At 36.3% G+C, this 18,405-nt stretch overlaps 1 protein-coding gene across 1 annotated transcript in view; it reads right to left on the reverse strand.

The window, feature by feature from the left end:
• The window catches only part of CCDC146 (coiled-coil domain containing 146), a 111,733-nt gene extending 103,002 nt beyond the window's left edge, over positions 1-8,731 (reverse strand). Inside the window, exon 1 of the mRNA XM_049783143.1 lies at positions 8,573-8,731. Within this exon, the coding sequence (XP_049639100.1) occupies positions 8,573-8,731 (159 nt within the window). The remainder of the gene's footprint in view (positions 1-8,572) is intronic.
• Between the last annotated feature and the right edge of the window lie 9,674 nt (positions 8,732-18,405).

The raw sequence follows: 18,405 nt of genomic DNA on the forward strand, positions 1-18,405 counted from the left end.
AAGTGAACATAGACCCCCCCAGTTAACATCATGTACAAAGGTAAAATCCAAATGGATAAAGACCTTGATATCAGACCTGATATCATAATGTATATAGAACAGCACGTTGGTAAAACACTCCATGACATTGAGACTAAAGACATCTTCAAGGAGGAAACTGCACTTTCCAAACAAGTGGAAGCAGAGATCAACAGATGGGAATGCATTAAGCTGAGAAGCTTCTGCACCTCAAAAGAAATAGTGCCCAGGATACAAGAGCCACCCACCATATGGGAGAAACTATTCACCCAATACCCATCAGATAAAGAGGTCATATCCAAAATATACAGGGCACTGACAGAACTTTACAAGAAAAAAACACCTAATCCCATCAAAAAATGGGGACAAGACACTTGGATAAAAAAAGAAATACAAATGGCCAAAAGGCAGATGAAAAAATGCTCCTTATCACTGATCATAATGGAGATGCAAATCAAAACAATGATGAGATGAGATACCATCTCACACCACAGAGATTGGCACACATCACAAAGAATGAGGACAATCGTTGCTGGCAGGGATGTGGAGAGAAAGAAACTCTTATCCACTGCTGGTGGGAATGCCGTCTAGTCCAACCTCTATGGAAAGTGATATGGAGATGCCTCCAAAGTCTGGAAATTGAGCTCCCATTCGACCCAGCTATTCCACACCTAGGGATATACCCTAGGAACACAAGAATACAATACAAAAACCCCTTCCTCACACCTATATTTATTGCAGCACTATTCACAATAGCCAGGCTCTGGAAACAACCATGATGCCCTTCAACAGATGAATGGCTAAAGAAACTGTGGTATATATACACAATGGAATATTATGCAGCCATCAGTAGAGATGAAGTCATGAAATTTTCCTGTACATGGATGTACATGGAGTCTATCATGCTGAGTGAAATAAGTCAGAGGGAGAGAGAGATACACAGAATAGTCTCACTCATCTATGGGTTTTAAGAAAAATAAAAGTCATCTTTGCAACAATCCTCAGAGACAATGAGAGGAGGGCTGGAACTTCCAGCTCATTTCATGAAGCTCACTACAAAGAATGGTGAATGCAGTTATAGAAATAACTATACAGAGAACTACCATAATCATGTGAATGAATGAGGGAACTGGAAAGCCTTCTAGAGTACAGGTGAGGGTGGGGTGGGATGGAGGGAGATTTGGGTCATTGGTGGTGGGAATGTTGCACTGGTGAAGGGGGGTGTTCTTTACATGACTGAAACCTAATCACAATCATATTTGTAATCAAGATGTTTAAATAAAGAAAAAAGTTATAAAAAACCAGATAAATAAAAAATAAAATAAATAAAATAGCTCTATTCATGCATTTGAATACTCTACACATACAGAAAATTATTTTTAAAAGATATGCATATATTAAAAACAAGTGTATAAGGGCCAGGGAGACAATACTTACCTTGTATGCCTTGTATGTAGCTGGCTCCAGTTTGATCCCCAGCACCTCAGATACTTCCCGCAGCATTCCTAGGAATGATCTTTAAGCACGGAGCTGGAGTGAAGCATGAGTTCTACCAATGAGCAACATCCCAGGCCCCTCCTAATATTTATTTTTAAAAGTAAGATTTGTTCCGTGATTATTAAACAAAAATCAACAATACATACTCAGTTGGCCCCCATTTATCCATAAAGGAACTGAAAAAGTTCAGCTGCTGAGCATAGGGCTGCTGCTGCATTTCCTCTTGCCCTTTGTCTGGCCTATGCTCTGTACTCAGAGATTTTCAGAATAGAGTATGAGAAACTTGTCTCACAGATAGGAAGCAAGTAATTTCAGTTCTTATATGTAAGCCAATTTCAACAGTTTTCAGATTTCCTTCTTGTCACAGGTCACAACCCCTGGAAAAAGTGTTCTACAAATATTTCAGAGTCTTGCCCAGAATCAATCTCTAGGTTTTTAATTTTTAAAGTGCCAAGAGTCAGCATATCCTAACACAAGACCTTTTCTCTTACCCTAAACTCTTCTGCATTGCACAATTCTACAGATTGAATTTAGAGGTGGTAAACCACTTTACAGAATAGAATATCAACTTTATTCTTGTATCCCTCAAATTACTCTTCAAAGTTTATAAATATATATCAGTCATGTTAACACTCCCAAAGAGCTAAAGACATCATGAGTATGCCCCAAAATCTTCCATACTGGAAAGCTTTTCAAATTCCCACTTTACTGTGAGATTATGTATTGTTTAATAAATTTGAAGTATATTTAAAGTTCTTGGCAGCCAAATAAAATGTTGAAAAATTATTCTTGCAAATCTGCCTGGGTGTCTGAAAATAAATTTATAACTTAAAGTGCATATCCTCTAAGTACAAGCATTAGTGCGGAGTGATACTAAGGAAAAATATAGGGACACTGAAGAAAAATATTTAAATATAAGTATTAAATATTTATCTTTAGTTTTCTTCAATACATAATTTAAAAATCAATTTCTGAGGTTCTGAAATAGTAAAGTTTATGTGTGAATGTCAAGTGAGGAAAGTTAAATATGGTAAGGTAGGAGACAGGGGACCAGCTCTATACTTGATTCTGCATCTGCCCAGCTGATAATGTAGGCTGTCTCGGTTCTTCAGAATATTTTTAACTAATAAATTTTAAAATTAAATCATCATGAGACACATATTACAAAGATGTTCATGATTGAGCTTTAGTCACATAACATTCAACATCCCTCACCAGTGCACATTTCCTACCACCAACGTCCCTAGTTTCCCTCCCACCCACGTTCCAACCTTCCCACCTGCCTGCCTCTAAGATGTTTTTCTTCTTTTTCTCCCTTTCTCTGTCTTTTCTTCTTTTAGTGGTTTGTAATATTGTTACTGAAGGAGAAGGAGGAGGAGGAAGAGAAGAAGGAGAAGAGGAAGAAGAAGAAGAAGAAGAAGAAGAAGAAGAAGAAGAAGAAGAAGAAGAAGAAGAAGAAGAAGAAGAAGAAGAAGAAGAAGAAGAAGAAGGCGGAGGAGGAGGAGGAGGAGGAGGAAGAGGAGAAGGAGAAGGAAAAGGAGAAGAAAAAGAAGAAGAAGAAGAAGAAGAAGAAGAAGAAGAAGAAGAAGAAGAAGAAGGAAGAGGAGAAGGAGAAGGAGAAAAAGAACAAGAAGGAGAAGGAGAAGGAGAAAAAGAAGAAAAAGAAGAAGAAAGAAGAAAATAGTTTAACAAATAAAAGACAGTAACTATCAAAAAATAAAAAGCACTCAGCAACAAAAAAAATCACCAAATAATGACAAGAGTGAAAAAGAAAGAAAAGAAGAAGAAAAAAGAGAAAAAGAAAAAAAAAACAAAAGGAGTGATGGTGTGGCAAGGTTTTGTGCTCCCCCCTCTCCTTTTTTTTTGCATAGACAGTAAATATTGGGAAGTGAAAAAGGGAATTCCCTTGGCCTATGAGACTCGGGGTTTCTTCATCCTTGAAGCATACTGTCATGGGAACAACTACTGGCTCACTAATTACCACATCCCAAGGTCTTTTATTATGGTGCCGGGAAACTTTCCGCTCAGTTGTGGATAATAAAATCAGGCCGCTGTAGCTAGAGATCTTGGTATTTGCACAGGTCATAGGACAAAGTCTAGGATAGAGTCTTTCTTTACAGTTCTGGAAGTTCTGTTCCATCATTGTTGTAATCAGTCTTCTGTAATAAGTGGTCTTGGTTTTTGCTCAGATCCTAGGCCAAAGCCTAGGATAGAGTCTTCACTATGGTTCCAGAAGTTCTGCGCAGTCATGGTTGTCAAAGTCAGTTTTCTGTAGTTAGCGCTCTTGGTTTTTGCACAGATCAAAGGACGACATGTCTTCTGAATTCATCTTACCGTTAGGTAATGTGATAGGACAACCTGTTCTTAGATCAAGTTGTCGTTTCCTTGTTTTCGGGATGTCATATCAAAACTGGCGCAAGTTGGTGCCAGAACAGTGTTAGAAATTTCCCAGGGGAGTTTGGTTCCTGGTGTTGTTGCAGGGAACTATATCAGTTCTAAATCTGGGATCTGGGGTTCAGGGTTGGACAATCCCCAATAAGATTTCCTTAAGAAATTATCTTTTGTAAATACACAGTGGCAGTCCACCATTAAATATACACAAACAAGAAAATTCAATTATTCAGAATTAAGATACTACCAGAATATGCTATGGTTCCAAAGAGATTATAAAAGAGGAAAGGCACTTGCAATGTGGCTGACTCTCAGTTAATCCCCAGAAGCACTTCACTGTCCCTTGGGCCCTGTGAGGGGTTACTCTTGAGTGCAGAGGTAGGAATAGTCCCTAAGAATCACTGGAAGTGGTCCATGACCCTATTCACTATGATTTCCTTAGTCAGTTTTATACTGATAAACTGGACACTCTTAGACTTATTTCTTGCAAATGATAGGTTTTTAGAATACCATAATCCACTTTCCTAAATTAGAAATCCTGGTATCACAATTTCTTTCTTTCTCATTTACCCTCTACATCCTAAAATCCACTCAGTTACCAAGACTAGCTGTTTCTATTTCCTTAAAATGCTTGTGTTCCATTCTTTTCTCCCTGCACTACTTCCTTGGCTCTGATTTACATCTTTTTTTTTTCATTTTTTCGTTTTTGGGCCACACCCAGCAGCACTCAGGAGTTACTCCTGGCCCTGTTCTTAGAAATCGCTCCAAGCAGGCATGGGGGACCATATGAGATGCTGGAATTCGAACCACAGTCTGTCCTAGATTGGCTGCATGCGAGGCAAACACTGGACTGCAGTGCTATCTCTCCAGCCCTCTAACTGGTGATAGGACAAAAATGAAAATGAGACAAATTCAAGAGACAATTAAAAGAACCAATTGCTCTACAAATAGGTTTAGAAAAAAATAGACATTTACTCTGAGCATGTCTCATTTGAGGTACACCTTGGGATCATACAGTTAAAGATATTTCAAATCTTTGTATGGTCAGGTACAGGAAAAATTATAGAAAAGGATTATAGAGTAGCCAGAATATGGATGAAATATCCCTTCCACTTCCCTACTACTTGCCAAAAACTTTTGTTTATTATTGTATTATACAATGATCCTTTCTTCTGCCCAATTCTAGTAATATTGTTTACACTTTTCAAATTTACAACCATATACTGTCTCTCATGGAAAATTAAGTTTTTGAATTATAAGTCTTTCACAGTTATATTTAAGGTACATAGTGACAGGGAATTAGGGCAGAAATACGGTACTTTGTTACTGTGAAATGTCAAGTATCATCCACTTACCCATAATTATTTGCAATCCCCCAGGTTACTTTAATAGAATTTAACTTTCTTTGCTGATTCACACATCTACTTCCTTAGTGTTTCCCTTCAGTGTTCACACTTCCACTTAGGCCTTTCAAATTCTCTTGTGCTTCCTTTTCTCTTTCACTTATATATAATTAGACAAAGACCTTAAAATTGGCATGAAAATTATTTTCAGAAAATGAAGAGAAGGGAAAAGGCTACTAGTTCTTGCCAAAGACTTGGGCAAGATAATTTGATGATTTCATTTTGACTTTTGGCATCAAGACAAGGATAGATTCATGGTTTACAAATTTAGAAAGTTCAACATCTGACACACTGACATTTGACCACTGAGGTCATCACACATACAAGTAGTATTTCTGTACACAACCATCTACAAATAGTAGAAACCCCAGGTTGGTGAATACCATGAAAAATATAATGTATATAAGGCCTGGATGTAAAATCACTTCTAAAATTATATTTTGAAAAAATATGAACACAAACTGTTGAAAGTTATTTTTTATAACCATACTTTGACAACAGATGCACTTTCTACTAAGAGTGATAGCTTATGCGTGTGCAATATTTACAGACAGATGCTTTATAGAACACACATAAAATAATATATCCCTTGGATGATAAGAGTCTTATAGCCACAGAGTCTATAGCAATCAGAATACAAATTTTAAATCTGTTTTTTAAAAACATATTTGGAATATAAACCTAGATTATGTCACATGAACCCATAAAAATATAAGCATGTTTAAAAATATAAAGCACATATAAGAATACTTATGAGATAGACAAAAAGATAGTACTGTGGATAAGACACATGCCTTGTATGTGGCCAGCATCCCTGGTTCAATCCCTGGTGTCACATATGGTCTCTTTAGTACTGCCAGGAGTGAATCTTGAGCACAAAACCAGTAATAAGCCCTAAATACAACAAGGTGGGGCCCTAAACCTCCCTTCCTAAACTCCTTCATAATAAAAAAATAGGAAACAACTCAAATTGTTAAACAGACTGGAATTTTATATGTATAAAATAAGATAGTATACAACAATAGGAATTACACTACTGCCATATGTAATGAATAAATTTACAGGTAAAAATGAGCCATAGAAGCGAGACAAAGAAAAATACATATTATGATAGCTAAGACGAGGTAAACTTGTATATGGTATAAATTAGAATACAATTTTCTTTAAGTGGAAGCAATGATTAAGAAGTGTCTTGAAGGGACCTTTGGGATGTAAGATATGTATCCTCTGAGTGGGAAGATAACAGGAATGGAAAAGCAATAAATTACAAAAATATTTGAAAGAAGCATTTAACTCTCCAACTAACAAAGAGAATGTAGAAGAATTATTAGGACTGGTAGAATGATTGATTCAATTCTGAACATGTCAGTTATTAGTATATATAAAATTCTCTGAGCATTTTTGAACTTTATTATATGTACATAACCCAAACACTTAAAACATAAAAAGCAGGGGGCCGGAGAGATAGCATGGAGGTAGAGCATTTGCCTTGCATGCAGAAGGACTGTGGTTCAAATCCTGGCAGGCAGCCCATATGATCCCCAGAGCCTGCTGGGTGTGACCCAAAAACCAAATAAATAAATAAATAAATAAATAAATAAATAAATAAATAAATAAATAAACCACAATCAAGTTTTCTGGAGTACAAGAATAGTCTGCAGAGTGCTGGGCCTCTCAATTGGGCAGAGAAGACAGAACTGAGAATAGGTATGCCACATTAATCTAAAGAGTTGACTGACAGGAATTGTGTGTCTTAGAATATTAACACACTACATTAAATATTCACTCAAACTGTGACTTAAAACAGTTTTGTAATTGCACTATTGGGTCAGATTGTTTTATCTGTCTTACAATACCACCTAACAGGTACATCCTATAAATGCTAGAAAAAGTTGAGAAGTTAGAGAAAAAGCACTGTGAACTAGCACTTTCAGATAGTTTCTCAAAGGACATGGAACTGAGCCAGACCTTAAAGGGTTAAATGTAAGTGTTGTAGATTTTGGACCATTAAGGTACAGTATTTTGTTGGTTGCTTTTTATTTTTCCTTGTTTGCTTTGATTTTGTGTGAGGGCCATGTCTGGTGGTGCTCAGGGCTTCCTTCTGGCTCTGTGCTCAGGGGATTACATGCAGTTGCCAGAGATTAAACTTGGCTGAGTCAGTCATGGGCAAGGCAAGTGCTTTACCTACTATACTATCTCTTCAGCTCCTGCTTGTTTTCAATAGAAGGAAACAGACTTTCAAGAAGAAATGTGACTAGAGGGATAGTGTACCGCCTTGACTTGTCTTCATGAATATGTGTTGCTTCATAGGCATCAGGATGTGTGGAAGTGTCCCTGCTAAATGGAAGCTTCATAGACAAAAAGATCACAAAGGTCAAGTGAATTATTAGAATGGCAAAAATGATTTTGACCCACTGTGTAGTGTCATGACATGCCATACTAAACATATACTGCATATTTTATTAGAAGACAGTATGATTTCTGTGTTTTGCAACTCAATAATAGCTGGGCCAATTGTGTAACTCACATTCATAACAAGAAATGGTTTAGAAAGATTCTGGTTCTTTCAATGTGATGCTGAGCATCTGGACCTTTGAAATAGGATTTGAATTGCTTTCTTTTGATTGCCTTCTGAGCTGTTGCAGACATGGCTTCTGTTTAGACAGCTGAAGAATAACAGTGAATATAAAACTATTTGAAAAAATTGCAATACTGATGAATCTTAGAAAAAAATTTTTTTTTGTTTTTTGGGCCACACCCAGTGACACTCAAGGGTTACTTCTGGCTATGCACTCAGAAATCGATCCTGGCTCCGGGGACTGGACTGTATGGGACGCTGGGGGATTGTGTCCTAAATCAGCTGCACACCTTATCACTGCACCACTGCTCCAGCCCAGAATCTTAGAAAACTTTTTAAGAATTTTTAATTCTTGGTAGTATTATAGAGATAAAATTGTTCCGACAATTATTCTGCAAGACTTGTACTATTTCTCAGTCCCCAAAGGAGAGGAGATTACTTTTAATTTGATTATTTGTTATATATCTTTTTTAAATGCAGTTATATATATTAAGCTAATAGTCAGAATTCAAATGTCCTCTAAACTATTTTTTGAGGACAAGGACTATTGAATTTAAAATAGTTCAAACTGTACACATACAGGCTATGTTATACAAATATATTATTTTGATATGGCAATAATTTCCTCTGAAATTTTAAAGCAACAATAATTCAGGTCTTAATCTAGTAGTAGATAGAAAAATACCTCATGTAGACAAATAAAAGCTGGAGATGTCGATAAATCAACAGACCGCTCATCACGGATGCTAATAGTAGGTGCTAGCGCATAAATGGGATCTTCATCACCCTGTTCTTCTTCCCTTTTCTCCTCTTCCTCTTCTGTGTTAGTGGGAATTTCTTCCATATTTCACAATTCTAAAATAAAATTCATATTCAGCTATTTAGGGACATCTTACCATGCAAAGTAAATCTAAGGAAAAATAATACAATCAAGCAAAATTCAACTCAAATAAACTAACATTGTTTAACTACTGGTTCATAGATGATGCAAAGCCAGGAATAATCCCTGAGCACTGCCGGGTGTGACCAAAAAAAAAACCCCAAAAAAATTAAAAAATAAAATAACAAGGGCCCAGAGAGATAGCACAGCGGTGTTTCCCTTGCAAGCAGCCAATCCAGGACCAAAGGTGGTTGGTTCGAATCCCGGTGTCCCATATGGTCCCCCGTGCCTGCCAGGAGCTATTTCTGAGCAGACAGCCAGGAATAACCCCTGAGCACCGCCGGGTGTGGCCCAAAAACCCCCAAATAAATTAAATAAATAAAAATAAAATAAAATAACAAGTGATGATTACATTAATAAGAAAAATATACAATAAGAACACAGCTTTATGAGGATAGAAACAAATGTTATTTAACAAACATTGTCAGAAGGCACTCAGTTTCTATTCACTCAATAGACAGTAAATAAAATTTCCATCCTAAAATATAAGCAAAGTTCATTCAAATTACTTTTAGAAATATCAAAACCAGTTCCTATGGTGAGGCTAGTAGCTTAACACACACACTGCCTGCTATATGTTTACTGGCTTATGTTTATGGTCACTGTCACCTGGCCTCCCTCTTTTGATTAATTGCTTCTTCAAATTTCACATACAAAACTCAAGTTCATAAAAAATTAAAAATTTCAAGGGGGTAGCATCAGAGAATTCAACTAACTGCATATTCCTTCTGATCATAGTTCTTTGTGTGAGTGTGCAAGTCACCAGTGAGGACAGTGTACTGGCTGTGTGCTGTGTACTGGCTAGAGAAGACTCAGCATAGTTTCTAAAAGGACCCTGTTTGAGCAAGGAAGCCAGCTGTTGGCCTACTTTGGGAAACTGGGGTGCCCAAACCTACATCTTCTCTTGTCAGAAAAGTTATCTACAACTGTTGTAATTTAAAGAATATAGGGCTGGAGCGATACCACAGTGATAGGGTGTTTGCCTTGCATGCAGCAAATCTGGGACAGGCCCAGGTTCGATCCTCAGCACATCCCATATGGTTCCCCAAGTCTGCCAGAAGCAATTTCTGAGTATAGAGCCAGAAGTAACCCCTGAGCACTGCCAGGTGTGGCCCAAAAGCCAAAATAAAATAAAAATAAAATAAAGAATATAAGTCACTTGTCTGTTGTCTATTGTTTTGTCTCTTTCAGAGATCAAAAGAGCCAATGATGAGTTGGCATTCTCTTATGCAACAGCAGCCACACATCAGCTAGATACTCCTTGGATAATAGGAATCCCTTATTTTTTAAATATATGAAAAATATATTACAAATATATTGAATTGAGAATCCATATACATGACAGGCTCTGACTTTTGAATTTGTTAAATGGCCACAGGCATGTAATTTATTCATTAGATCTTTTACACTGTAAAATGGAAACAACAGCTAATTTTGGGCTTCATGTAAAACAAATGAGTCAGTAGTTCCTTACTCTTATGGTTTTGATGTACAAGAGTTTTCCAACTTATAATAATTAAATTAAAGAAAAACAAAAAAGGATCTGCTAAGGAGACAGGGTGGAGAGAGGGAGGGAGTCTTGGGTTTTTTGGTGGAGGAGCACTACTATGGATTTGAAGCTACAAGATTTCCTGAAACTCTGCTATTAATAGCCTTATAAATCATGGTCACGAAATCAAAATTAATTTAATTAGAATATATTCAAAACATAATATTAAAATATTAAATAATGCTACTCCTAAGCAAATTCAAATAGAAAGAAAAAGCAGAGGGGGCTTGGGAAGGATATTGTTTTGCGGTAGAGAACTTACCATGAATATGGAATCCCTGGGTCTGAATTTTTTTGGAAGCAAAAAAAGAAAGAGTACATGCAGATTAAATGTGATAATGCCTCTAGACTTCTTTCACCCTTAAGAATTTCTGCATATGCACTTGTTTTCCTCTTTCCACCTCAAAAAACATCATAGGTAAAAGCATGTATTTCTGCCAGGTGCTCCAAATATCTGATTGTCTTTATGTAGTATTAATTTTATTAATAATATTTTGACATTTTCTTTAATACACTCTTTTGAATACCAGAGGTGGTTTCCTCTGAAGAACTTATTACTAAGGCATCACAATATTTTACAATTGGTGAGAAATCCCAATTTATTGTTACATATTTAGGGATCTAGAAATGCTTCAGTGTTAGTTTGTGCTAATAAGCTTAAAACCTATGCTAAGTAATTTCATGTTGTTAAATGTTCATGACCATTGCAGAAAATTATTTCCTTTAAAATAATGCTAAAATTAGTTCTATTTTAGCCTTTTCTTTAGAAATATTTAAAATATAAGCCTAAGTAGAAAAAGAGTATAATAAGTTCTCAGGTATCTATCCCCTACCTCCAAAACCAATCCACAAGCAACTTTGCTTTATTCAATTCTTTCACTTTTCTTATCAACTCTATATTATTTTTAAGTAAGATCTAGATACACAGACTTAATAAGAAATCCTAAAGAACTCTATACTTATTCTATTTCATGGCTGCATAGCACTTCTTTGCATAGATGTGCCTCAAGTTATTCAAACAACCCACACTATAAACTTATGGAAAGTATTGAGTTTTCTGCTTTACATATTTACAAATTATTACAAATTGACTTATTTTATTTGAGGGTAGAGCTCCCAACTAGTTCTCGGGGGGTGCTTAGAGGTCACTCCCTTAGATTCTCAGCGAACTTAGTTAGGTGTTTTAATGTTAGGATCTGGGGGTGCAATGCTGCACTGCTGAGACCTCCAGAGCTATACCTGTAATGTCTGGAAGGGCTTTGTGGTGCCAGGCATTGAACCAGGGCCCTCTGAACCTTGGGGTTATTTTAAAAGTTCTCATAATCCTTTATTATCAAGATACCTTTAAAAACTTTAAGTCAGGCAATCTTCTCAAAGCACTGTACTTGTAACTATGGATGATTTACCTAGGCAACAAAAGATAAATAGTTCTTAAATTCCTACACCAGGAATGTTCTCTTGTTATATTAGTACAACCTGAAAATACATACTGTTCCATTTTTAATTTACTCCTGTCAGTTAATCATATGGCAGGCAGCATGGCAATACCAAAACAATTGATTTTGTAATCCTATATGAATAGGCAAATTTATATAGTCTTCACTCTACTGACACCTTCTATCACTAATATTCTTAACACATTTTAAAACAGATGAAACACTTCATATAGGAAAGCAGCTCAAAGATACCGTAGAGTTTACAAGTTTTAAAAATTCTCAGAAAAGGGGACCGGGTACAAGACTGTAAGTAAACACAAGAGAGGCAAGTACAACAGTCTCATGTGAATTAAAGACTAAAAAACAAATTAATCTAATTAAATGCAGAGAAAAGGGCCTAAATAGATACCAAAGTTTAAGAAAAAAACAAATATTTAAGAATTAATTCATATAGGATTACAGAGTCAATTATTTTGATATTGCCATGCTCCCTACAATATGATTTACTGACCAGAGTGAGTTAAAAATGGGGCAGTGAATATTCTCAGGGTGTAATAATATAACAAGAGAAAATTCCTGGTGTAGGAATTTAAGAACTATATAATTGTCAAATATAATAATTGTATGTAGAAACTTATATCTCCATAACATCTAATCAAGCAAGTATTTATTGATTTATTTAATGAAGACCAAGAACTTATAAAGATGCACCTGATTTATAATATCATCTAAATAAGAAGCAAGCCATAGAAATAAGTAACTATATGGAGTTACTTATATGGAGTAAGATCAGATAAGTCTAAATTAAGAATAATGTTCTTAGAAAAGCAGGTAACAGCATGTGGTCTAAAATTTAGATTTTAATTTAAAGCTTCTAGGAACCATACTGTTTTGCAGAGAGAAGTTATGAGTCTGTAAAGATTTGGTGACAGTATAGAGAATGATTTAAAAAGTGTATGAATATTTTTAAAAAATAGTGAATTATAAAAAGAGACAATTTAGAGACCAGAAGCTAGTCACTGTTATAGGTAGGAGATAGCAAAAGCCTGGTGAGCAAAAACTACACAAGGTCTCTGTTAATAATGGGTAAGAAGGTAGGGATGCTCACAAACTGGTGAGCCACTTAGAAATGACTAAAAGATAAAAATAAAAATGCAAAATTATGTATAGTTGAAATAAGTGTCTTGAAAGCATGAATCACAGAAGCAGGGTTGCTGCACATTACACTTTATTTGGATGCCATTTGCAAAACATGTTTTGCAGTACACAGACTTGATTGAAGGGGTAAATGATAAGAATTTAGGCATGCTGTAGGAATAAAAAAAAAAATTCCAATGAGGCTTTCTAGAAAGAAGCAAACATATACCCAGCTTTGGAAATGACCAGCACAGGAAAAGAGGTAAATAAAAATTGAGTCATATTACAGAAGAATATTGTACTCCTCTATTCTGCTATACCTTAAAAGATAAAGGGTTAAAAAAAAAATAAGTCAAATTAGGAAACATTAAGCAATAAACATTGCCAAGTATGCCTTGTTTTGAAAGAAATAGCATGCTTCCCTTTTCGTCCTGGTGTGTATGTGTGTGGTAACAGAGATTAAATCTAGGGCCTCACGCATGCAGCCAGGCACTCTATGGATAAGCTCCATACTCAGTCCAACTTTTTTTTATAAATCTAAAGAGGCAATCATCACTTTGTTTTCATTTTGAAACCTGAACAAATTATTTTCTTGTCCATAATAATGAATGTGTATGAACCTTCCTCCCCAAAAAACTCACCAGATACCCTGTGAACCAGAGAGTCCACAAATGCTATGACATTTTGGAGTTAAACAGTAGCTTTAAGAAAGCTCTAATAATTATTATTATTTTTACTTACCTAACTATTTTTGGTCGATTTCTCTGTTTGGGTGTGGTTATTGAAGCTGTTGTCCCCAGTTATACCTATTTTTTTCTCTTCTTTTCTTTCTTTATGGGCTATGTCATGTTTCTTATCTCAAGACCATGGTGGGTTTTTGTTTGTTTGTTTGTTTTTGTGTGTGTGTGGTGCTTACTATTATTGTTGGAGTCCTCACTGGATATTGGACACTTTTTTTTTGTACTGATGGAATGTTTCATTTTCTTTTTCTCCTTCACCCCTCAAATCGATAAGAGCCTCTAGAAGGACTCTGCCCACTTTCAGAGTATTAGACTTTTACCCCAGTTTACTACTTTTCTCTTCTTCAAACAAAACCACGCAAATTGAACTAGCTAGGCCTGCCTCCCAGTTAGAGGGGGAAATTAGGGAGGCATCTAGACCAATCAGGTGCAAGACTACTATGTAGTAGGATAGGTACAGAGGGGACCACATATTCTAGCAGCCCTGGGGGTGAGGGAAGAGGATATGGGAGATAGGACAAAAACGGAGGTGTTGGGAGGGCAATTTGGTGATGGGAATCCCCCCTGATGTTATGTAAATATTTAACTAAAATATTATTGTCAACAACATGTAAACCACTATGATCAAAATAAAAATTATATTGAAAAAAAAATAAAAGAAAGCTCTAAGAAAGCTGTGGCAGGAAACCATGCTCTTGTAGTCTTTTATCACAGGACAGACACAAGTTTTATTCTCTTTAGAAGAGCAGGATGTAATATAAAGTCCTAGAAGATATTGCTCTTCCCAACTCAGATAAAACTTATAATTCTTTTCCCCCCAATTTCCAGTTCTTCTAACTGCCGATATGTTCCTTTTCCCAGAAGACCATTTCTACAGGCAGATCACATGGAAGGGCTTACTTGCTTCTGTTACCTATATTCATTAAAAGATAGTTGTAAAACTTGTATAAATAAAATTGTTTGGCAAGTGCCTCTCACTCCTGTCAATGAATCTCTGTAATTATATGTACATTCTATTTTAGAAATAATATTAAAATTCTACATTGAACTTCCTTTCTGAGACACCACAGGTCCACATTATGACACAGGGTACTGAGGATGCAATAGTGCATGCAGCAGCAATTAACTCTAATCCCCTTTATCCCAACAGCCACAACATCACCAGTCCCAAATGTAATAGATACTATCATGGCACTTATCCTTGACTCCATCTTTTATTCTGTGAAAATTATATAGTACTCAGTACAGTACAAAAGAAGATTAGACTTAAAACATTGTTCAAAAGCTAATGATACAGATTTCAGATCATTTTCTTAATGGGGGCTAGAAGAGTCTTGTCACTTAAAAACCAAGAAAATAAAACCACAACTTCTTTCTGTTCCTGAAAATTTGAAAAAGAAAAAACCTCTCTCAAAAACATAAAACTAAAAAAAAAATCCAGACACAGAAAAAAGTACCTCCTCCCCACCCTTGGCAGTAAATATGCACGAATATGATTCACTTTGTAAGTGAAGTGTCAAAACAATAGTGTGGCTGGCCTACTTTTAATTAAAAACATACATACAAACAAACAAAAATAAAACAACAACAAAGCTCTTAAAAAGTAAACCCAGATGCTTAACTAGTCTTTAAACATACACAGAATTAGAGAGTTAAAACTTAAATTATGTGCATGTATAACAAACAAGGCGTGAAAAAAACCTAAGACCAGGATAAACTCCTCTGCCTGAAATGGAGCATTTGAGGCCTCTTGCCAATTCCTTTTGCTTTCCTTTGTTCACTACCACCTCACCCACAAGACTCAAGAAAACTACCTATTCTTTCCATACAGCTTCTTATATTCACCTCCTTGCACTTCAGAGACCTGCCTCAAATGATCTTAGCATCATCCATTTCTGAATGGGCATAACATAAAAGGTTGTGTTGGGTAACACCATCAACGTAAAAGAACTATCAAGAGAAATATTTTTGTAGTAATATTTTTTGTAGTCAAAATTGTGCCCCATGTTCTCTCACAGCAGGCAGGCAATCCTGGCCAGTCATCGATCTCACCTGTACACCACATCATACCCTTTATATAGCACTTTCTGAATTAAACAAAGCTTTCCCTGTATTATTTCACTTCATCCTTATAAACCCATATCCAATTTATAATGAGGAAATTGAAGTTCAGAGAATATAAATGACACACCCAAGATCAAATCGCAATAAAAAACGGCATTTCTTTAAACCCATGTATATTGGCTCTAAATTAACCATCCTTTCCCATTATTCCATGGGAAATAATTCCAGGGTCTTATCAAACAATATAAAGCAACTGATATTACTTCTGTGGAATAGTAATCATTGGAGAGTTCAAGAAATAATGGCTAGAAGCCAGAGAGATAGCATGAAAGTAGGGCGTTGCCTTGCATGCAGAAGGACTGTGGTTTGAATCCCGACATTCCATATGGTCTCCCGAGCCTGCCAGGAACAATTTCTGAGTGTAGAGCCAGGAGTGACCCCTGATCGAAGCCGGTGTGACCAAAAAAACCCCCAAAACAAACAAACAAACAAACAAACAAACAAACAAACAAACAAAAAAGAAATAATGGCTCAGTAAGATATCTAAGTCCATGGCAAAACTGATCAGTGCAAAACAATGGTCTATATAAAATTGATGCCATAGTTACAAACCAAAGGAAAAGTCTTCACGTACACAAAATGTGGTCAGTCTTATCCAAACACTGGTCTGCAATAGAACATAGTCATTCTGCAAGCCCAGTCAGGCTTCAGAAACGGAGAATGCCTCAAAGGACTATCAGGTATCTTAACTGTTTCCAACTAATTTAGAGTGAGTAGAATCTGAATTCCAAATTCTGTGGGAGGTTTGGCACCCTCAAATTGGTATGAAGCCAACAGTTTTGTAGATAAGTTTGTAAAATAATCTCTACATGATTGCATACAATCGTAAATCCTCAAGAGCAGATGATTCCTCACCTTTGCTATCAAAACATGCAAGATTTTCAAACTCTCCTGAATTTTTTGCTTCACCTTTAAAACTCACTACCAGAAAAAAGAACCTCTGTATTATAATAGCAATCTCTCTAGCATCTCTAATTAGGCCATTGCCTTGTGAACCTGCTCTTTCATTCATCTCTTTTCTTTTCTCCATATTGTTGTCAAGCAGGAACTTTGGATTTTGATGAATCTATCTTTTATCAAAGAAAGAACTTCATGAGACATTTGCGTTAATTGCTTCAGGTCTGCAACAGTCTATGTTATGTTTCTTAGTTCTTCCTCTTCTGTGATTTCATCTACAACTGAGACTAGTGGTTTTTATTTAGTCTTCCAGGATGATATGGGGAACTGGAAATTATTTGAAATTCATCAATTTAGGCTTGAATCTCATTCCTCATTTTACTGACACTCAATGACTAAGTGTTTCCTGCAGTGAGTTATGATTTGAGTTATGAAGATTAAACAGGTTAATGCAAGTGAAGCCTCAGTCTAGACCTAAAATCAGTAGATGTTAGCTCCTTCCTTCCACTGCCTCCTGCTTTTGTAAGACTTACATTAATTTTAGAGGAAACAGCAAAAACAATTGTCTGGGACTGGACCAAATATTTCATGTATTTATTGGCTAAAAAAAGATAACCTGGGTATTCCAACAAAAGTTGTCCAACAGTACTTCCTTAGATTTCATGTGAGAGTCTTGGTAAGCCTAAACTTTAAACCCAACCATCAAATGCTTGAATCTAGGAAGAGAGACTAGATAGTACGTTTGGAACTTTAAAATGAAAGAAAGGAAACAACAAGCAGTTTTAAAATCCTTCAAAGTATATGTCTGAGTCACGGCAGTCACTTGAGTCAGAAAGTTTCCTCTTCCACATCTAGAAATTCTTCTTGTTGTCATTGCATAACTAGCTCCTATCCACAGGCTTCCCCTGGCTCTATCAGATCTCCACTTTAATCTTCCTTTCACCTCCCCATGTGTGCTTGCTCAACTATTTCCTTCCTCTTTAGGCAAAGGTTCTGAGGTTAATTACAGGGTTACAAAAATCTTTAATTTTCCCTTCAATTTTCCTACTAGTACACTAGAATTTTATTTTGTTTGGTGGGCCACACCTGGTGGTGCTCAGTTCTTACTCCTGACTCAGGGATTATTCTTAGCAGGGCATAGAAAATATCAAAGTTTGCTGGGGATTGATTCTGAGCAAGGGCCCTACACAATGTACTGTTTTTTTCCCCAGCCTCCTACCTATACATTGGAAGAAAAATAAACAAAGCAAGTTTCTCTGAGCTGTGCAACAGGGAGAGTTGGTGAGAAAAATTGATGTAAACTCATGAGGCACGCTGTACACCCAGCACAGGATCAGGTAATGAATAGTGTAATTTGGACATTCAAGAACACTGTTTATTTTCTAAAATTGAATTTGAGAAAAGTGGCAAGGTTCCAGAACCACTAATAATCCTACAGATATGGTAGAGGGGGACCAAAGAGATAGGGTTCTAAAGAGAAGAGACTAGCTAAAGTCAATCTGTCAAATTTGGCTGGGAGTGCACCAACCCAAGACAACCTGAACTAGGTAAAGTGAGCTGTTGTGTATGTAAATATTTTGGGGATTATTATGTTACTGACCCTATCCTAATCGGTGATTGTGCCCTACCCTAGGGTGTGACCTGGCATTCTGCCCCCACCCTAGGGTAGTACCTGATTCTGCTTCCACCATTGGG

Source organism: Suncus etruscus, chromosome 1 (assembly GCF_024139225.1).
Source record: "Suncus etruscus isolate mSunEtr1 chromosome 1, mSunEtr1.pri.cur, whole genome shotgun sequence".
Classification (NCBI taxonomy): domain Eukaryota; kingdom Metazoa; phylum Chordata; class Mammalia; order Eulipotyphla; family Soricidae; genus Suncus; species Suncus etruscus.